Source organism: Rhopalosiphum maidis, chromosome 1 (assembly GCF_003676215.2).
Source record: "Rhopalosiphum maidis isolate BTI-1 chromosome 1, ASM367621v3, whole genome shotgun sequence".
In the NCBI taxonomy this organism is placed as follows: Eukaryota; Metazoa; Arthropoda; class Insecta; order Hemiptera; family Aphididae; genus Rhopalosiphum; species Rhopalosiphum maidis.
In genome coordinates, this window is record NC_040877.1 from 28,680,389 (window position 1) to 28,704,484 (window position 24,096).

At 29.3% G+C, this 24,096-nt stretch overlaps 1 protein-coding gene across 3 annotated transcripts in view; it reads right to left on the reverse strand.

Annotated features, from left to right (window-relative positions):
• Positions 1 to 4,791: 4,791 nt before the first annotated feature.
• LOC113549312 (protein Tob1-like) overlaps positions 4,792 to 24,096 on the reverse strand; it is a 41,159-nt gene continuing 21,854 nt past the window's right edge. The window contains exons 1-4 of one of the 3 annotated variants that reach the window (XM_026950551.1): positions 14,648 to 14,891; positions 12,178 to 12,589; positions 9,230 to 9,807; positions 4,792 to 5,902 (exon numbers count right to left, since the gene is read on the reverse strand). In XM_026950551.1, coding sequence (XP_026806352.1) covers positions 5,326 to 5,902; positions 9,230 to 9,807; positions 12,178 to 12,576 — 1,554 coding nt within the window. In that variant the 5' untranslated portion in view covers positions 12,577 to 12,589; positions 14,648 to 14,891 and the 3' untranslated portion in view covers positions 4,792 to 5,325. Of the gene's footprint in view, positions 5,903 to 9,229; positions 9,808 to 12,177; positions 12,590 to 14,647; positions 14,892 to 24,096 lie in introns of those variants that run through there. The other 2 variants (XM_026950552.1, XM_026950550.1) reach the window with 2 other exon arrangements.

Here is a 24,096-nt window from a genome sequence, read left to right on the forward strand (position 1 = left end):
AAACAACAGCTGTCAAATGATTTTCAAACCAAAGATTGAATACATAGCTTAGGGGGGGGGGGGCAGATAATAATCCATGTCAAAGTCTTCGAACATGAAAGCTGTTCAATCTTAATCTGAATAGAAAATATGATTGTTAATTGTAATACTTTCATTTACCTAAAATGTCATATTGGTAAATTAAGTTTGTTTTCTCTAGTTCTCTGACTAAGTCACTTAATCACACACTCTTTAAGTTTAACCGTTCTTACAACTATTACATAATATATATTTTAAGCTATTTATCTATATAAAAAAAAAATTGTTCAATAATATAATTTATTATTTATTAACTTTTTTATAACAAAACATTATCATTAAAATAAAATTTTTCTTTTTGAAGTTCATAATATTATTTTAGAAAAATTTTCAAACAACTAAAATTACATTATTGTATAATATATTATTGTTATGCCATATTTCAGTTTAATAATGTAAAAACAAAATTATAAAATACATGCTTATTTGTATTGTGTAATATATATATATATTTCTTTTATAGTATATCAAAAAGCAAAAAATGAAAAATGGTCCTAAATCTTAAAACTGCTGAAACATACATTGTTGCTTTATTACAGTTAAATTTTCTTTACTCTATTTAGGTAACTTGTAACACCGAAAAATTGGTCAAGCCAATGTTTTACAAATAACTTAAACATAATTTACTCCAAAATTATGTACATTAATAATAAATATTATGTTTGTATATAATATAATGTATAAGTCTAATAAAGATTTTAAATATTCAAAAACAGTTTTAGTTTTGATATGATTAAATATAGAAAAAATAGAGTGAAAATGTCTACCACATAATATAATAATTTTTAATACATTATACTCGCATAATATAAAGGTTCCGTGTATATTCATATTTAATAGTATTATTATATCGTAACATAAGTATTTAATATGTTGATAAAAAAATGATTTTTTTTTCTGTCAAAAAAATATAAGCACTCTCATAATAGTAGTAGTAGTAGTAGTAGTATCTACATAGATAAAATTTTTTCATTATTCTCATGTGATACAATCAAAATATTTCAAATTTATTACTTAGAACTTTTAACAAAAGAAATGTTAATCAATATTAAAATGACCGTTTTATTGTTTTTGATGCGCTATACCTAATTACCTAGCTACCTATGTATATATACTGTTGGACAACAATGATCATTCGGCAGTTTTACTATAGTTGCAGGACTATTTTTCTCAAAAACGCAAGTTCCAACATGTGATTTTAATTACTACAGACAAAAGTAGACCCAATAACTATTATTATATTTTTTGTTTTGCTACAACGAAAGTTGATTATTTTATCGCGACAGATTTTCTCCCGAGTGGTGGTTTCAGAAAAGAACTTGCAATCATAATAAATAATAACAGTTGTGGAATTGTGGCCTACGTTTTTCGTTTATGATCATTGAAGAAAAATACCGAAATTTAAAACGACAGTCGGCCGCTGGTGAACTAAATCGTAAATAATAATATATAGGTATTAAGAATCGTGGGTACTGACAATAATACGGGTAAGTGAATTCTCGGAAGAATGAAAGCGTTCTCTGAATTGAATAAAAAATTAAACGATCAAACGAAGTGCTTAACGTTAAATCAATAATGTTACGTAGGTATCGAGTTTGAGCGATATTTATGAAGTAGAGAAACGCACGCAATAGTTATGACGGTTAAAAATATTGGTGAAAATCTAGTTGGTTTTATCGAAGGGTGGAAAAGAAGAAGAAAAACGTTTAATATTATTGATCGGCTGCAATCAATTATATATCATATAATACGTATTTGTTTTTTGAAGGTATTTATGGTATAATGAATCATATTAAAAGAAGAAAAATGGCGCGACGTTTCATATCTAAAGGACCTTTTATTTCATCTGCGTTTCAATTATCAATAATTATTATATTTTAATAGCAGTGTATATGTCTACACAACGTAAAGGCCTCATATTAAGTACGTAATGGGAAGGAGAGGGTATGTTATAATATTATGTATTCGAACAATCGCGCGGAGAAAATAATAAACGGATGAAAATGTAGGGCCGGAGAGAAATTATTTTCGATTGATTTTAATCGTATCGTGTGGTTATTTTATTTTTTCGATTTTCATCGCTAATTGTCATATAGGTATGTGTTATAGCCATACTAATATAATATCACGATGATAAAATGATAATGGTTGATTCGAGTGTTAATATGTTAATTGTATAATATTTATACAAGTAGCTAATTTGTATTGGCATCATATAATAAGATGTTTAAGGCAATGTAGGTGTATATTGAATTATAATACATAGTTAACAATATTTTATTATTTTAGATTGTCTGTTAATCTGTTATATATTGTATAATATATTATGTTTCATAGTATAACAAGTATGAAGTAGGTAGGTAAAGAAAAAATCGTCGAAATTGTAAATAATATTTAATAGGTATGTACTATTGTATCAAATAAATTGAGAACAAACTTAATGGAAAATTGTCAGACGCACTTTACGAGTGTTTGAATTTTTTTGGGGGAGAGAAAATACGAGAGGTCAGAGTCTCTTATACGCTACGAAATTCGGTCAACTAAAATTACGGTTATGTTTCTACGTCGTAAAAAATACAGTCTTTTTTTAAATAACATCTATTTTTAATTTTATATTTATATTTCTCTGTTTTGAAGGATGGGAGATGCGAGACAATGACATAATATATAAATACAATAATCCTATTATAGGTAAGATGGTACCTATATATCAACGTGTTACATTTAACGATTGTTATGGAGGAGGTACCTATTTCACGTTGGAAGACAATGGGACCAAAGCATACTTAAATCTAAGTTTTATTTTATATATTATATGAGGTATAGGACTATAACTATAGGTTCGATATTAAAGACACCTACTGACTCGTTTTATTAGCGAAGTGACCGACAAGTAGGGATCGTCGTTTACACAAAAATGTTTTGGAGAAAACAATAATAATATACAATTTACTATACTCAGGTACCTAATGTATAATAATAATTAATATTATATTATAATTATAACACGTTAGACAAACATTTCGGTCGAGTAGCAAAACATTCAATACTTAGGTACACGTATAAGGTATATATAGGTAACCTCGTGTGACATATATATAATATATTATATTCATTAAAAAAAAAAAATAAAGTGCAAAGTAAAAAATACAATTTTTCGTTTCATATTATGTATAAATATATGCAAATAGGTATACGTATATTATATACATACATATATATATATATATATATATGCATTACATTTTTAGTATATGAAAAAAATGCCCTACGGCTTAAATTGTAATCACAAAAAAATATATATGTTTATAAATTTATTATTATTACTATGTATAATATATGTGTAGGTATATATTATATTATATTATATTATATTATTAAAATTAAATAAAAAAAAGAAAAACTTACTAAAACGATAATTTCGCTACTTAAAAATAATAGTATCTAACTCTAAAAAAAAACCCAAGTATTTCATATAACTTTAATATGTATATAAAGAGTAAAAAAATACCAAATAAGTTAAAAAATTATAATAAAACATTTACTAAATAAAACTTTCAATTTAAAGCTTCAAAATAAAAAAAATCGCATGCAATTTTTTAAATTGGATAATATTATATTTACCTATAGGTATAATGATGAAAAACAATTATAATGATTTTTTTTTTAAGTAAACCTCGATTTATGTTGCAAAATGCAAGTACAAGTTAATAACTGGCGAGATCCATCGATAAATTTTCCAGTATAACAATTTTTAATTTAAATTTTTCTTAATATTGTCATAACAAATTTTCTACATTTCTACAAAAGGACATTTTAAATAATATATTTAATTTTCACTTTACGTATTTCCTAGGCCGATTTACAATATTACAAATATTATTTATGATTATAATTATTATATTATTATTAAACACCTATGTATTTCACAATTATTGCAATTAGATTGTTCCTGTTTGGTTTTAAATATTACATGTAAGAGCAAGGAATTTGAAGAGAAAAAAAAGATGATTTCTAAAGATCAGGTAAACGGTATAAAGGTTAGGGAGATTCTATGTTTAGAAATATTTTTACTTGAAAAATTAATTAATTAAATTTAATATTATTATTTAATAATTTTGTGTACCTATTTAGAACTGAATATTTGATGTTCACAGAACACATATTTGACATAATACATTAATGTAATGGATCATTAATCAATTGTTTGATCAAATATTCAAATTTATTTATAGTATACGTGTATATAATAAGTATAATATTAACCTAGACGTAAAGTATCTTTAATTATTATCATCGGACTCTAGGTATATACTATATTATATGTTTATATATAATGTACGTTTTATTATTTAAATTAAGGTCTAATCCTCTCATTGGTAAAAATATTTTATTTGTTAAAAAAAACATCTCATTAAGTCTGTACGATAAGTCATAAATTGCTTAAAAAAAATAAATTTATATATGCGTTAATTTAAAAATATTAAAAAGTTTTAGTCAAAAATAAGAAAAGGAAAATAGTGTAAAAAAACTAATAATAATACTTGTGGGTGATCAATCACATATTATAATAATATATATTGATGTTATTAAAATTGTATTTATTTCTTGTGTTATTATATATTTTATTTTATTTTCCCAAAGAGAACTAACATTTTTTTTTATATATCTGCATGAATGGTAGAATATGTATTATAGAAGTTGAAATATTTTTCGAGCATTGGCCTAATTACCTATATTAATATACTATTTAAAATTTTGTCAATAGAGATAATTTTAATTTTAGAAGGCAACAGGTAATAGCAGTATATATATTATAAATAGATTATGTTTTAAATGATGATGACAGATAGATATGAGACCAGCTCGCCATAGCCACGTGAATAAAATACAGGATTTGGAAAAACGGAAATAATATAATATAATAACGGATGTACCTACCTAAAAATGTAATATAAATAACTTTCATTACTTATCTTTAATGGTGGAGAAAGAGAAGGCGCGCCAGAGGGTTTACTTATGTATGTATATAATATATAGTGTATTAAAAGAGGGTATTATATAAAAAAAAAATAATAATAATAATGATAACAAGGTGGGCGGATAGAGGGGGATGGGGCGGGTCGGCTTCAACCATGTATCTAGGTCAAGAGGGTGCATGGATCACGTTAGGTGGCATGGGTAGTGGCGGTTTGGTGGTGAAAGGGGGCGCTCTTAACCGTCTCTCGTCAGCTAAGCCGACTGAAATCAGTTAGCCACCAACAAATGTTGGAAAGGACTGGACCTGTACGACGACGACGTCGACGATCCCAATCCCATGGCGTTGTAGTTATCCTGCATCTTTTGCTGCTGTTGCTGTTGCTGTTGTTGCTGCTGCTGATGCATCGGAGTCACAGCGGACTGCATTTGCTGTCCCGTTCCATAATTGGCTGGTGACAACGGGCCCATGGGTGAACCACCAAAGTGCTGTGGCCCAAAATCGCCGCCGAAGTTCTGCCAACCACTTGAGCCGCCGTTAGCAAACTGCAATTGCGGTGGTGCATAATCCGCAGTGATCATGTTGCCGCTGTTCCGATGATAACCGTTGGACTGCCGTGGCCTTTGGTAACCGGCACTACCGCCGCCTTGATGGTTGTTGTTGTACTGTTGTTGCTGGAAAAAGTAGTTGGAAGCCGCGTCGCCGTTTTGGCCACGGTGGTGTTGCTGCACCGGTGACACCGGACGTTGCTGTTGTTGCTGCAGACCACCACCACCGACCACAATTTGTTGTTGCTGCATAGCCGCCCGTTGCTTGATGTAGTTGGCAAACTCGGTCGGCGACATCCTGTGGAAAACGAAACGAAAGTCAGTTAAGTTGTTGAATTCCAGCGAAACAATTTTTTTACACTATATTAGTTATAACTCATAGTACCTACCACAAACGCATGCAACAACATTATATGTACCGATATCGTATAATATTATGTACTTACATACTCCCTTAACAAAAATTAAAAAATTACAAATTCTCCAAAATAAATTCCCGAGAATAGCTTTACCAAAAGTTACTTGATTTTTGTTTTAAATTTTGATTTGTCGGATTTTTGCTGTTTATATTTATCCACATGCCCAGAAAAGATTTCGTTTTCATTGATAAATAAAATGTAATAAATAATAAAGTAGATTCTACACCTCTCCTCTCTCTTTCACACACACACACACACACACACACACACACACACACACACACACACACACACACACACACACACACACACATACACACACATTTTCTCTCTCTTTCTCTCGTGAAAATATGACGAACAGCGCGTTTTTAAATCCAAAATTCATAAGCAAAAAAATCGACGATGACAAACTCCATTAAATATTTGAACATGTTTGTTGTCAGTCGATTATTATAATAGCCTATAGGTGTAGGTTATAGGTAGCCATGCAAGTAGACTATACGCCTGTTGTGTATATTTATATACGCATTACGCGTTTTTGAAAAATGTTTACTGCTACCGTATAATCGTTGTAAATACTTAAAGAATAATACAGTGGGTGTGATCATCGTTACCATTAATTGGTTAGCCAATAATTTCTTTAAGAAGTGAAAGTGGCGCTTTGAATGATTGGATGGGCTGCTATTATCGATTATTACGTCCAGAAAGACTATACCTATTGCTTATTTTAATTTATATTATAATGATAATATTAATTAGAAAAAGTTGCTATTGATCCAATCCATGATGAACTACTGATTTAAGGATGCTTAAATCAGAATAACTTTAAATTCTATAAATTATAAATTGTAATTATTATTTGTTTTCATTGCGATAGTCAATCGATTTATTTTTAGAATGCTTTAATTATTTCACAGAGATTGTGATTGTTTTATTTGGTTTACGTAAAAAGTAATGATAAAAAAAAAGAGAATATTTTTATAGTTTATGACCCAAGTCTGGATTACATACTCAGTTCTTTCGATGCTTATAAACAACATATTATTATTATAAACAGGTGTGTATTATTGTTTTCTAGGCGCCGCGGTCGATGTCACAGATTGACGGTTCAATAACCGAAAAAACAACCAAAATATATTCCGCAAGCTTTTGAGGACATCTGTCACAATTGGGTATGCGCGTTTGTTATAATAGGTACCATTCGTTTGACACCTTTTGCAGGCGCGTAACTTAGCACGTATAGACGTCTAGTACATATGTATTATACACATAATAATGTTGTATACACTCATGCATCTGAAAGTATATATGTATAATATAATCTGAAATATAGGCCCACCACTGCGCTATGACGTCGTTTCACAATACACACTAACAGAATGACCTCTATGTAAAAGAAGAGAGTGAGTGAGAGGAGAGAGAGAGTGAGACAGTATTAAATGTGTATATGCATACCACGATAATTCGCGTGCCCAATCGACTGCAACAACCAATATGCGCATAATTAATTACATGCAACAAGCGCGTGTATATATATAGGATGTTACAAACAGAAAAACGTAACTATACAGGCATAAATGTACACACGGGGTATATACAGGGTATAATAATATTATGATACTATGCATCATGCATCCAAGAAAGGAAACAAAGGGTACAATTTTATTTGCTCGAACAAAAATGTTTTCTTCAAAAAAATATCAATATTTATAATTTTCAAAAATTGTCTTCGGAAATACGCGTTAATAAAGAATTTATAGGACGAGTCAAATAAGAGATCTTAAGTCTTAAAGACAATAAATAATTTTCTAATTTTAATATAGCTTCGAGTTTTTATAAGAGAAGGGTGCAATTATTGTTTTATTGCATATCTTGCCTGCAGTGAACTCTACTCATACCTATTGGCTATTTATATATATATAACCATATAGTAGGTATAGTAACATGGATGGTATAAAATCAATCTTGTCCAGAAATTCATGCCTACTGTATATATGTAGATACATCATAAGATATGTCTCTATGTACATACCTACCATAATATCATGGTGATACCCACCGCGGAATCACCCATTGTTTTTGGTATGCGTGCAAAGATAAATGTATAATATGCATGTACCACATATATTTTAAATCATTCATGACCTAGTCTAGACCTAATTCTTTAACTAACGTACGACCACTTATTTTAACCCTTCTAATATCGTTTTAATTAATAATAATTTACGCAGACTGAAAGTAAATATTATATGTGCGTGGATATTCCAATTCTCAAATATTACAACCATAATTCGATCAATCAAAACTAAAATATCAAAACATTTCAAATATTTATAAGTAACTCAAAAAAAGTAAAATATTTAAAAAAATATATTAGGTCTATAAGATGATAATATAAATAATGAGTTAAAACTTTGAGTCCCTACGATTATTCCTTCCTCTGTTACAAAATAAAACAAAATTAATTTTGTTAAAAACTATAGTGTTGGTAAATATTCTTTTTTTTTTTTGTTTTAATGATTGGTTTCCAATAAATTTCAAGTTTTCACATTCATCACTCTACTCAATATCTAAAATTAAAATAAGCATAGTATAAAAGATTCAATTTAAAATATCTATAAAGTACACAGGCAGGTAAGTAAAGGAGTTTTGTAGCTGAAGCTTGCTTTAGTTTTTATAGGTTTTTTATAATTCCAACTTATTAGTCTATTAACCAAAAAATATCAAAATAATATTGATGTCAAATTTATCTCTACTAAGTAATCTTCCAATTCAACAATATCTTACATGAACATCTTACTTGGCAAAGTTGTCCAATGTCAATGGATAATAAGGAAAGCAATTTTGAATAATAATGACTGAATATATACCTAAATCGTGTATAGTTATGTAAATTATAAATAAAGCTACCCTGTTTTATGTATTACCTTTTGCACGTATATATTATCATATAGGATATATGCGTACGAGTATATTTATATAATTTATTATATTATATACATACTAATATTATAAAAATTATATGATTCAAATTTTGACTAAAACTCGTAAAATCGTTAACAGTAGTGCAGGGTATTTTTCCAATAGCACAGTTGTACAATCCACCCATCTACCTCCCTCATGATCCGTTAACACATTAATTAAAATTCATTACGGCACATATAATGCATCGTCATGGTCAAAATTGTAGGTACGTTTCCGCCTACTTTTCTATGAAATCAGTCATCAGAAACCTGTTAGCTCGCTTGTTGTTGGATTTGAGTTTGGTGCTGCCGAATTTGGTCTGTGCAAACGAGGCGGTAGTGAACGTCAACGGCACAGATGGCTGTCGGCACGGCACGTAAGCACCGCCAGCTGCGACCGCAACCGCCGGTCCGCCACCGTTAGGGCTTCGTGGCTGCTGCTGCTGCTGCTGTTGTTGTTGCTGCGACGTTTGCTGACTTTTTCCATTGCTTGCAGTGCTGCTGCTGCTGCTGCTGCTACTGCTGCTGCTACTACTGCTGCTGCTGCTACCGCCACCGCCACCACACGATTTTCCGAACAACAGCGGATTGTGCTGTGGCTGTTGTAGCTGTGTTTGCTGTTGCTGGTGGTGAGGATGGTGTTGTTGTTGGTGGTGAAGGTGGTTATGATGCGTCGGTGACGAGTTGTTGGAACCACTACCAAGCGTCGGTGAACCGACCGAGCACTTGTCCGGTGGCGAAATACTCAGAGAACTTAAGCTGGACGCTACCGAGTCGATTGGCCGGAAACACTGTGCTTCGGGGTTGAATGTTTTGACGACCTGTAAGACATTCAAACGCAAATTAGTATACAATTACACTGAAGCTAGAGTAATAATAATATTACTGTAGTCTAAAAAACTGGTACGATTTATCGATTTTATGGATTTAAATGGCATTTTTAAAACGAGTTTGAATATCTTTATTCTTTAACTTATAAATGTATGACCCAGTCGACAGAAACTTATTAAACCTATTATATAAATTATATATAGGTGCAGTACGAATTTTTAAATATTAGGCGCGCTTATTTTTTAGTCAATTGTTATTTTTAAATTTTTGTTAAATATGTGATTTTGATATTAAACGATTATTACGACAAAACAATAGTTACATTTTTTTTTTTTTTTAGTAAAATTGTAATGTAATATAATAAGTATTATATTAAGATTATAAGATATAGGTGGGTACTTGAATTTGTATAATATAATATGATAATATTCAATACCACAGAGTCGAATGACGAAATAAGTGGATTACGCTTAAAAAAAATCACCCTGTATGTGAGCGGCGAAGGGATTAAATGTTTTAGCTTTTGTCGCATTGTTCGCCTGCACGCTTTTAATATAATAGTATAGTATATATATTACGTGACACGTGCACTAGAACAGTATATTCAAACTTTCGCTTATTATTTAGCAACGTACGCTGAAATATGATATGCGTTACGATAATTCCAACCACCAAATCCCCTACAAACTTTTATTTTCCATTGTAAAAAAAAAATATATTAAATATTTAGCCTCCCATACTCTAGTCTTTAAGGAAAGATGTTTGTGGCTATGCAGATAGTATTCTAATACAGATTTTTATTGTATTGTGACACCGGGATCGCTACGTGTACTACAATATATGCTCACATGCCATACATTTGAATAACATTTTGAGTAGTGCGACAAAAAAAATAATCAATCTTTTAATAAACTTATAGTACCTATCTAATTACATTTATTTGAAAAATGTTATAAAATAAAAATATGCAGTGTCAACGGATAGAGAAACCAAAATATAACTTTTGTCCTGTACCAACCAAATTAAAAATAAAAATCGGTTTCTTGGTTGATTTATAAATAGTGGTCCGCAATGTTTATGTAAAATTAACCACGGTAAGCACGTGGAAGAAGTAATAACTGATCAAATTATTTTGCGGTATACTCGTGATGAATGGCCCAGAAATACGTAACCATGATATTTTCCGTTGAAAGTTGGTCAATCTTTTATGAAAAGATCGCCGTCGCGGCCGTCAACTCATCGTCCGTACTACGTTTTCTATTATACCGTTTTCGCATTATTACTTAATATTTGGTTTTTCTTGTTAATAACTCACTAATGCGTATATACTCAGTGTTGTGTTTGTATAGTGCGACGAAATTCCTGCAGCGAAATGCCGACATCTATATTCTATAACCAATTGTTTTTGCGTTGCCGTTCACGTATTATAATATAATATAATGTATGTGAAGTAGTTAAAAATGATAGTTTTGAACAAAATCTGATTGACGACTCGTGCAGCCTATTTCCCGAGGATTACGGACACTTCGGAGGTAAGATGCACACAGTTACCTTTGTAATTTACAGGGTTCTTTGTATAGGATTGTAAGAATATTAAACGGTTTCCTACACCTCTACAATCTTTATTTATAAATTATAATTATGTATACATATTATTAAAGTATGTGGAGTAGGTTTAGAAAATCTAAAGAAAATGTTAGTAAAATAATTGCATTACGTGCTGTAGAACGCACTATGTCACTATACCAACACATATTACATAATATATAAACAGATTTATAAACATCACAAGTTTTATCGTGCTTTTCTGTTGTTTCGTTTATAAGCTGGCATATATGAGCATTTTGGTGTCATATCACTGTAATGACATGAAAGTGTGTATAGGCAAACTGTACGATTGTTGTGCCTTGCGCAAATGTATCCGCCATTTAAGCTCGCGTCCAGATAAACTCCGCAACGCACGACTGCATCAAATGATACTAAATTATAATAAATATTGCTGCATCAATAAATTATAAAAAAATATTTTTATTTATAAAAGGACGGCCTGTGTATATCCTTGCTAAACCTACTGACTAACATATTAATATTATATTTTAAAATGTTTGATTATACCTTACTTATATAATAAGTATATAGGCTATATACCCGAACGGTGGGTAATATTTTGTTATCTATATTGACTATATTGATGATTCGAAACTCAAAATATTATCATTTTAAAACTCATGAATTTAAATGTATAACAAAGTGACAAATAAGCTCAGAATAGATTCCCAAAATATATATAAACAGATTGTGTTTTATTTTTTAATTTTTCCAAACGGGTCCTACCCTAAAATAATACAAACACGCATTACCTCTCTGTCGGCAGTCCGGTCGTCGTGGGTGTCGAACTGAAGGCCACCACTATTCTCATTATACAAGATCTTAACGGCTCCTTTCTCGCCGATGCGGTAACTGACTTCGCCGGGGTCCACCCACACAGCCAGATCTTGCGGCAAATTCTCCAGGATGTCCTGTATGGCTACACCACTCTCACGGGACGCCTTCTCGAACACCGGGTCGATCGGTGATCCCGTTTTGATGCACCGGTATGCCGAACCGCGGTACGGTTTCTCCGGGTACCAGTGGCCAGCGAATTTCTCCGTCAGGCACTTTTCCAGCTCTTCGCCAAATATGTTTACTCGTCGTCTAGGTAATTTGTTATACAGGTACGAGATCACAAAGTTCAACGCTACGCTAACCTCGATATGCATCTTGACGCGATTTCTGGAAAATAATATTTAAATACCAAATTAATATCTATATGCTACGATACTACGATATACCAATACTAAATAGTATGTAATATAATATATGTTATTTTTAATTGGCAGACGGTCACATATTTACATAAATGTAAATCTAAAATATATACTATAGTAGGTAACTATTGTAAATGTATTTTAATATTTAAAAAAATATTTATGAATTTAATCATATTTTTTAAGTAATTGATTCCATCCTAATAAAAGTTCATTCTGTTATTAGAGTAAATAAAAATCAGTAAAAAAATTAATTTTTTACCTTTGAATGAATCCAAAAATTATATATATATATTATATAGGTACTTAATATTTTATATAGCCATAAGTTATTTATAATGGGTTCAACAATTGCGCCACGTATGGTGCACGATCAACGTAAAGCTTAAACTATACTTAATGCTAAAGTATTGTTAAAATTAACATATTTTAATTAAACAAGACAAAAGCTCTAATATCACAGAATAGCCTTTTTTATGACCTATATCATACGTCATGTTTATTACATCCTAATCCTCAACATATATTGTTTTCGCAATTGATAAAATTGCAATAAATATATATTTATAAATTGTTGAGATAAATTTTAATTATATTTTTATGTGAACATTTAGACATTGATAGCAATAGAGGCCAAAGGGTACACTTATATATAAGTACCTATTATAATGCTATATATGTATATGTACATCAGTGTCGATTGGAACACAATAATTATTACCATTATAACTCTCGCAGACACTGTGACCGCCGTGGTCGTATGCACTCACATAATATTTAGTCGTTAGCCATACTTTTAAGTAAGATAAACTAAATTTAGTAAATTTAGCTTATAGTTCGTTATTATATCAGAACACAAGAAAAACTATATTGCAGAAGCATCAATATAACGTTGCTAGGTAGTAGGTATGTACGCGCCATACGGTCTATGAAAGAAAGATAACATATATTGGTGTGGTGTCGACGCCGGCCACAGATATATATACTAAGCTAGATACCCGACTAATTCAATAAATGAAGTCAGCCGCCATGAACAGGTTGGGCAATGTTTACAATCTACTATCAATATAATGGTGTGTGATAAAGTGATAGTAACTGAAACGAAACGAGTGCTAATATAGAATTAATCTAAAATCGTTAGAAATTAAAAATTTAGCTATTTTAATGCAATAAAATAATAAATAATGTAAAATGCGTAATGATAAAAGGGCAATAGGCGCTTTTTTTTCTAATACTAATATTTCATAATATTCAAGTACTATTATTCAGTAACGTAAATTTGTGAAATGTGGAAGACCATAATGTGAATGAATCAAAAAAGTATATATTTAAGTATAAAAATATTCTAATATATAATATTATATAAAATTCAAATTCTCTAAAAAAAAAAAACACGAGACGACGGCTGAATGGATTAACAAAACGTTAAAGATTAAAATTTGAAGTTTTGTGGCATTTGGTCTATTTTATTTATTAGTGTTATCATGATAATTGATAACATAAATTTGTAAACATTGACCAAACTGCATATGGCGGCAGGATTCATATTTGGTTGCATAGCCAAGTACATAGTCGGCTATCTAGTTTAGTATATATATCTGTGACGCCGGCAGAACGGCTTAAAGTTATAACTCATTGACCTAGAAACATATGACCGATTTGTGAGTGTACTCATATTTGTGCAAAGGTCGTCATCATGGAATAAGCGGACGAATATTTTATTACTCCAAGAACTTGGCGCCGCATTCGGCTAGAAAATAATATCGCTGAAACTATAAGTGTATCGTATTCGTATATTTTAGTTGTATTTATATTAATATATTATATTTATAATTATTATAAATGTGCCTACATTACAATACCTACTTTTAAATGGCTATATACACATAACCCGACATAGACATCCTCTGTAACAGTACGTAACTATATATAATATATCTCACATATCTCCTATACGTTACGTATATATTTTGACATTAGACAAAGTTGACATAAATTCATTATTATGTGTTAATATAATTACCAAATTAAACGTAACAGGTCAATCGATACGATTATTCAACGAGTGCATCAGCAGTACTTCATCAACTGAAATGGTTTGCTATACGTCACTGCAGGAGTATGACAAATTTTCCATCATACAGGGTTTTACACGACCATATACGTAGCTTAGATATAAAATATTTATAAACACTATACTGATCGGACTCAAATTTACACATTTGTTTGCAACACTGCACACCGTTACGCGTGTATACCTATACTGAATAATATCCGCAGTCCGTACAGGCTAACCTAACAACTAATTAACATCCGACTACTGGGCACAATATACCTACGTGCGCATTACGATTACGCGCGCACGCACACAAACGTTTATATATATATATATATATATATAATTGCAGATAATTGATATTATTGTACTAGGTAAATTATATCATGATACGTATATACATACAACATATACGACAATAAGTAAACGCAATAATAATAATAGGTATATCGTATATGAGTGTAATATATGACATAACTTGAAGAGCAACACTGCAGCATAAGGTCGCACGCAGCGTTGGCTCCGGTTAAAACGGCCTAACCTACATATTCGCACAGTGTCGATGGATATATATATATATATATATATATACACTTTAGAATAGAACCGTTCAGCCCTAACCAGGATGTTTGGCATCGTTATTACGGCTATTGTTCGTATCACGACTGAAGGTCGAACTAATATAATGACATAAATCGCAATAATATTACATATATACATAGTATAATATATTGTACACATGTAATAGACTGTTTTCGTTTGTTGTTGCAGTGCGTTTCGTTTAGTTAGCACCATAGTAAATGATGATATACCTGTCCTTTCTATATATTTATACCGCTATCAATATATTATAATAGCATTGTAATTTTAAAATATTTATACCTAATAAAAAGTAACCCACCATATTTATCCTCACTTCTCGTATATTATCACGTCCGTACTCCTATATGAAGGATGCTTTCCATAAAAACTTTAAGACTTGCCCAACTATTAATGGAAATCAGTAATTAAACTTTTAAAATATTGACAAAACTAGCTACCTCTATAGAACACATATAGCTATATTACCTTATTCTATATAGTTAGAAATTTGGTATAAATAGATTATAAGACCATTATGATTTATAAACATAAGGCACAATAATTTAAATTAAATTGAACGACAACCGTCATCTGTCAGTCGCGCATATTATATACTCCTATCTCAACTCGATTATAGCATACCTCTCTACTCCCGGCCACCACAAGAAGCCAACACCTTCACCTTCACTATATGCACGCACGCATATCACGTGCAAGTATAGTGTTTATGCATGTCGCCAACGGTATTATATCACTTTCGAGAAAAACGTAAAACATTCGAAGAAAAAAACGTTCAAAATCAAACGAATGAACATTATATACAATATACTATACATAAGCAATGAACGTTCAAAAAATCTTCAACAAAAATTTGAATAATAATAAATATATATGTACCTATTATATACATTATACATAATATATGTCCATCGGCGATTGGCTTCAACGTGGCCGCATATATATTGATCCGTTGCCAATCGTCGCGGACGTTTTTAATGTTCTTAAAATAATATTCAACGGCGATTCAGCCAAGGCCGATGGGACAAACAAGACACTAATTTGTTTTTTCTTTAAACATTTTTCGAACCGTTTAGGCTTGAGTATACAAGTATGTAGTCAAATAAAAAAAAAACAAAAAAATAACACTATTATTTAAATGGATATATTAAATATATCTAGTAATAAACTTTGGCACTTTGCGCATTATACAACAACGAGTATAATATAATATATTGTGAATTTGTAACTAAAAATAAACACACGTCATTTATGCTGTTTGTCCACCATCGTTCCCAAATTCACGCATGTCAAAACGTCAAATTCATTCATCTAACAATTTTTAATAATCGAATTTTTCACATGAAACGTTAAGTGTCTAAATTGGGAGAATCATTTTGTCAAAAAACTAGACGTTTAAATTTATGATAGTTCTAAATTTAATGTATCTATTTACATTCAATATTCATACAAGTATTTATTACGTTTATATTATAAATTTGTTTAACTATGTTAAAGTTTTTTTATTTCTAATATTTAATGCTATAATTGCAGTTTTAAACTTGATTTTTATTTTTTTTTTTAATCTTTATTTTCTTGTAATGCTATGTATTTTTATTTTCAAGAATATTTTTTAAATTGTTTATTAACTTGTTTTTATATTATAATTAATTTATAGCATAGGTATTGCATTTATAAACATTTCATACAAAGTGAATTTACATAATTTAAACTGGAATATTTCGTAAAGAAGTATTAATTAAATATTGGGTATGCAATCTTCTATAAACATAATATACTCTTGTGTGCATTATTAATTTAATTAAATTGATTTAAGCAATTATAATCAACTCAAAAATAAAATATAATAACATATTCTTCCATTATCTTCTTGAAGAATAAATAAAAATAAAAAAATAAATAAATATTGATTCGAACCATCTTTATTAAAACAACCCTCATCATAATAACCAATGAATATAACATGAACTTATCGATTCACGCAAAATAAAAAAAAAAATAATAATAGTTTAAGTATTAGATAGATACCAGATGGTATATCATATACATAATAGTCATAATAATCACCACTTAGTATATTGACAAACGGTTTTATGTAGTTTTTCACTTTTTGTTTCAACACGCGCATTGACTGCCGGTTCACAGTCGTTATTGGGAATAGGAAAAAACATAATTTCGTATTAAATATTCGCACCTTGAAAAATTGCGCACATAAAGCAACGACTGATGGTAATTAGAGATGATTGTATTGATAGACACGTGTGGCCCGAGGTACAGCGCATTAGCGTGTGCAGCGTAGCAAGCATTTCCAGAATTAATATTATATTATTGTGAATGTATTTGTCGAAAGTAATTTACATCCTTGCAATGCGTACGCATTAATTATATTTTATATACTACGCTATTTACCATATACGACTTAAGATAACTTAATACTTATTAATATAGTATGTACTTACTACTTCTTTAACACTTATGAAGTTATGAATTACAATACATTATTAGTTATTATACCGCATTATTCGCAGGGGCGCATCCAGACCAAGATAACAGGGGAGGGGGGCGATTTTTAAAGGGCATACATTCATTTTGATAAAGTATTTATTTAGGTACATACATATGTTATTTTCTACAGTCTCGTAGAGAACAAAAAAAAAATATTTTTTATAGTAATAGTAATAAAAAAATATATCACTATAATTTTGTTACCCTTGAAGTATAATTACGTCAACAATTAAAATCAGGGACTTAAAACTATTTTTTTTTTAAGAGAACGAGGGGGGGCGATCGCTTCTCCCCTAGATCCGCCACTGATTATTCGTAATAAGTCATTCAGCGAGGCATTCGTGTGCTTTAAAAAAGAGTATTGCTGCAAAACTATATAAATACAACAGCATGTATACTTGATATATATATTATGAACATATGTTTACATTTTTATTTTGTACAGTATTGCATATTCTAGTTTCGACTAAAAGGTAATCTATTGGGCTTTCGTAATAATAATAATAATATATATAGTACATTAACATTAAACGAAATCGGTGCAAAAACGATAGAAAAATAAAACCGGAATTTCAGTATCCATATAATAATTATGAACACTCATGTACAGAGTATATATATATATGTATATTGTAAATATGTAGGTACGAGTACTTCGGTCACTATTACACTCTTGTATTAAAGGTGAAATCCAATTACTTATTATTATTATTATTATTATTATTTACTATTATGTTGGGTATGATATAATGTCATGTTGACTGTCGATTCTGCTCTGGTGTAAACGAGTACCTTACAACCTGTCTACTTGTATAACGACGAGCAACAAAACGCAAGCAAGTAGGTCGAACGAGAATTTAGAAATATTGGCCTTCGTTCGTTTGAACATAATACACTCGTGCTTTTTATTTTAAATATTCATAACTTTCATTAGAGATAAAAAATCTAAAACATCTACAATATCTATAATTAATTATGATTTTTTAATGATGACGTTTAAGGAATCGATATAGTGACCCGTAAAATTTGTTCGCAAAACGTATGTAGTAGCTATGCACCTACTTAGTAATTTTTCGTACACGAATATGTAAATAACATTGTACACCTAAAATATAATAATACTATAAACATATAGATATAATAACTGCAGTTTGTAATGTATCTGATAATATATATACACAAAATAATACATATATCATACTGTTTGTAAAAGAAAACAGCTGTGCCATGTTTCAGCAAACGTTATATACTTCAAGCAGGACTACAGGAAGTAAAACTGTGAGAATCTATATTATATAAAATTGTATCATTTTGTGTGAAGAATTTTCGCACCCATCGTACAATAATTGTGTATGCGGCGTTGGCACCATAAGTCTATAACGATCCAAAATAAACAGTTGTTATTAAAAGTATAATATTATATTAAATACATCCCCAAAACGTATGTTAGTCCAATATCCAAATGCACGTTAATAATAATAATTTAAGTGTACTTATCATTGCCTGCACAAATAATAAAATATTATATCGTGTCCGATGAGAGACACGTCGATCGAGTCAACAATATAGACACATTAATACATAAACTAAACGTTTCCCATACCTTCCCTGCCGGCTGCCATAGGTTGCCTGTACTAACAGTGTTAGAAAGAGATAACCAATACCTGTGCATATTATGATAGGTTATAAAGTATATATTATGCCATTTTTTCAAATGTTATTATGTTGTAAAACTTCTTTCTCACTCTTTCATTTACTATTAATGGGATTAAATGGACGAAGTTCTACGCTAGTTTTTCTATAACTATATTGGCCTCCATGCTTCTCTGTCTGCTATCAATCCATTTCTTTATAGGTCTATGGGGTCGACGTACAAAATCCAAAAATCTAAACAACTGTCAACAATTTATAATCGTATGGTGTACATTGTTGACCGTTTAGCTGGTGGACACCTATTCAGCAATTTATCGTAGATAATATAATAATGTTTGGTTATCATAATAACCGTCGTTATTACGATAATACTATACATATTATATGGCCTAAGGAGCAGAGTTCATACTTCATCATTATGTACATATACATGTAACGCGCCTGTGTAAAAATATACACGATAATATAATATTATTATATAGGTAGTTTGAAACTCGGTCGACACACGGGCGTACCTCTCGAATTACAGCCGGTCCGGCCGCCACGTTGTCACTAAACGGTACGGTGCGAAAACACACTTCGCGTTTTTGTCATGAAATAAAATAATTATGTGCGCGTGGTAATGCAGGTGCCAAAATAACAATAATATTTTATATAGAATTGGATGTGCAGAATGTAGATATAACCAGCTGACGGCGTCACGGCAATGATTATTTGAAATAGACGGTGGTGAATATTAGCTGAATTGGAGGGAAAGGGAATTTGTGCAAAAATCACACGACCGATATAGGTATAAAAAAAATTGTCTTTTTGACATCGTTTTTAATGTATATTTTGTATACTTTTTTATCCATACCGTTAGGTACATAGGATACATGTAATACCTTAACCTAACCTAACCACTAGCGTTTTTATGGGGGTAGATAACACAGATAGAACTATTATGGTTTCGCTCCCTTCTTGTTTACGTCTTACACCAAGGAACACGTCTATAATAATAACAGAAGTATGAATAGTATGATATATATATACATTATACTTGCAATAACGCCATATTATTTTAATATATATTTTTTACTAGCTACTCGAATTGATATCTATTTTTTTTTAGCGACTAAACCATCTTTATTTGGAATATTTATGATATCTAACATAAATTATTTAGTGAATGTTCCAAAGTATGTTCCTACCAAAGTGCTTTAAGTTAACATCTTTCAATAAATATAATATATACAGTGATAGTAGTGATACAACAAACATGCTCACAATCTATTTTCTTCTATAATGCAGTATTTCAAGATCAGATTTTTGAAATTTTTAAATATATTTATAGACCTTATTTTCTGAAAAATTATACGAATAAATTCATTGTTAAATTAAAAAAGGTAAACAAGTGCGGGTAGTGATTACCGTTCTACTGTATATTGGGTGTCGAGATGGTCACTATTGTGGGTGTGTACAATTTGAATTCAGTGATATATTATCATTGTTTCTGAGCGGAAACAGTCTATCAGCCTATATCATTAACTATATTTCATAATGTTTTTTTTTAATATAACTATTAAAGTCATTTATTTTACTTTAAGTATTAGGGTGGATTGATATAACTTTTAAAAATTTAAAAAATTGACATGCCCATAAATAGATCGGAATAAGTTGAAAATAATAATATAAACATTTTGTGAAAATTTCAAGTATTTATAATTATTTGTTTTTGAATTACAAAAAATTATTTGAAAATAAATAAGTTATTATACGGGTGGATAAAATAGTTCAAAAGAATCAATTTGACAGTTCGGTAGAATTCGTTTTTTCGTATAGGTTGAAAAAGTTATAAAAAACCTTGTATTCAATTTTAAAATCTTAGGTATATAAACAGAAAAATGTTGATATATTTATAACTTTGAGATATTCACAAATTGTGTCGAAATTCAAAATTTAAATAAGAAATTATTATGACGATAAATTTTTAATGTTTTATAGATAGAAAATGAAATTCTTATTAGGAGCTATAAATTACATTTTCAATAATTTTTACCTATTCTTAAATTTTTTTATTAATATTTATACAAAATAAAAATAATATTTAAATTTTCTTTAAATAGCTTAAAAAAAAAATTCAAAATACTTTGAAAATTGTACCATACAAACAAACTGATTGTATATATGATAAAAATATCAAGTTTCTGTAGTTTTTCAATTTTATACTGTAACCAAATAAAGAAATATATTTAATTAAAATGTATAGGTTTAACGTAAAAATTCCTGTTTTTTCGGATTATAAAAAAGTACTGAGAATTTTTAATTTTTAATTCTCTAAAGTACAAACTAGATTCAAATGTCTATCCAAAACCACTATCAAAGTTTAAAATTAAATTTTATCAACTAGGTACTTAATAGGCACTCATAAACAAAACAAAAAAAAATACATTATTGTAAAATCAATACATTCATCCTTCCGCTCAGAATCTAAAATGGAAGTGAGAATATTTGATGAATCAGTCTGTATACGACATACGTCAAAATATTTCATACTTTATATTCTAAAATATTTAAACCTCTTGTATAATGTGCATGATATATTACTATTTATTTAGTAATAATATTCGAGTACCAAGTTGATAACTTTACAGTATTGGTAAAAATTCTAAAAGATATTTTTCAAACATGTTACATCCCCTTAATAATTACGACACAATCAAAAACAGAGTTGCTTACAATAATAATATACTCCATAGTCCATATTCTTACGAATTATGTATTGTTTATCTTTATTGTGCGATGACGACGATGAGTTGATAAATATGTTAATTAACGACGATAAATGACAATTATACTGCTATTTGCTATTGCAAGTCAAATAGAAAACTATTCGTAAAACCTATATAATTATATGGGCAAAATATATGCCTATAATACCATAAGCTTGATGACAGACGCCAATATTAAATTAATATTTTGTTAATAATAGTACGCATATTATTACGATGTGTATTAAGAGGTATAGTGAATACATATAATATATTACTAATTTAAAAACACCAAAAGCCAATTCTTCGAATAAACTTGATCATACATTATGTACCTGTATTACAAATAAGGCATTAAATATAGAATGTCATTTTTATCTCATACACACTTAATGAAATATTGAAATCAATATAATACTCGTAGTTTAGGTTCAATCGTGAACTACTGACAATAACCGTGTATAGAAGTGTAAAAGTAAATAAAAAATGGAGCGTTTTATTGTTTGTCTTACGATAACATTAAGAAGAATTTTCATTATGAAATTAATATAGAAATAGGTTTAAAGGTATTACAACATTCATAAAAAGCTTATTTCATTTAAACCGTTGTATTATATATTTAACAAATCAAACACGATAAATGACAATTAAATTACTATGAATAATTACTAGAGTTCTGCTTAATAAAATGAATGTATATTTCTAATTTCAGTTTGTAAATAGTTTCTAAAAATTAGCCTTCCACAATAAATACTTTTTGAATAAATCACAACTTATTGTATATTTTTAATATTATTATGACTTAATACTTTTCAAGTCAAAAATATCACCAAAATTATTTTTTAAACAAAAATCCCAATAAATAATATATGTTCAACTATTATAATACTTAATAATTATGTTTTAATTGTTTAGTACCATTTATCAAATACTGACATATTATTTAATATGGAAAATTTTATTTGAAATCCAAAATTATAAAAATATTTAAATTTTGATTAATATTCAAAATACATAAATTGTATAATAAATATTAGGTAATTACTCTTTACAAGTCTCATAATATTTTATGAATACACATCTTCGAGTTCGTTATGAATATTTAATTACATATTAGCTATTGGCTATTGCGAATTTTTCAGTTAAATATATACACATTATTCATGCATAGTCAAATCCGAATGTATGTATGTTGTATTGTGTATACAATTGACACGTAATGAGTGTCCTCTATTTTTCTTCGAAGGTTTCTGATTAGATATTTTTGTTAAATATTTTTTTACATATACGACGTAAAACTGGAAACAATAAAATTAATAAATACATATATATGGAATATTTTTACGGAATAAATATATACGTAAATGTCTTCGACTATAGTAATTATACTATTGTTATGTTTGTGTGTGGAAATTCATAAAGCTAACCTTACGCAAGGTTGAATTCATTAAAGCACACATTGTAAGCGCCACGCGAACCACGAAGTTATATATCGTATATTATAATAGTATAGAGACATATTATAGAGTATAATAATAAATGGCAATAATGTTATTTTTACTACGCCGGAAAAGCGTTCTTGCACGAATGAAAGTCAAGGTCAAAAAGCTACCACTCTACAATCACCATTCAATCTACCTAGAAATGTATACAACTATGTTTACTCGTATAATATATATATATATATATATATATTGTTATAATTTTATAAACATTCGAAATCGATTTTGTTTCTATTTTTTCCTTTGTATTTTCAATAAAATCATCGAGGTAAAATTCGAATCGAAAATTATTCCTCATTATTATATATATTCCTCTGAAACATTTATGCATTTTTAGTTTGTTTTCTAATGTTTGTCATAATTTAATTAAAATTATCATTTTTAAAATGAACAATATTAAACTTTA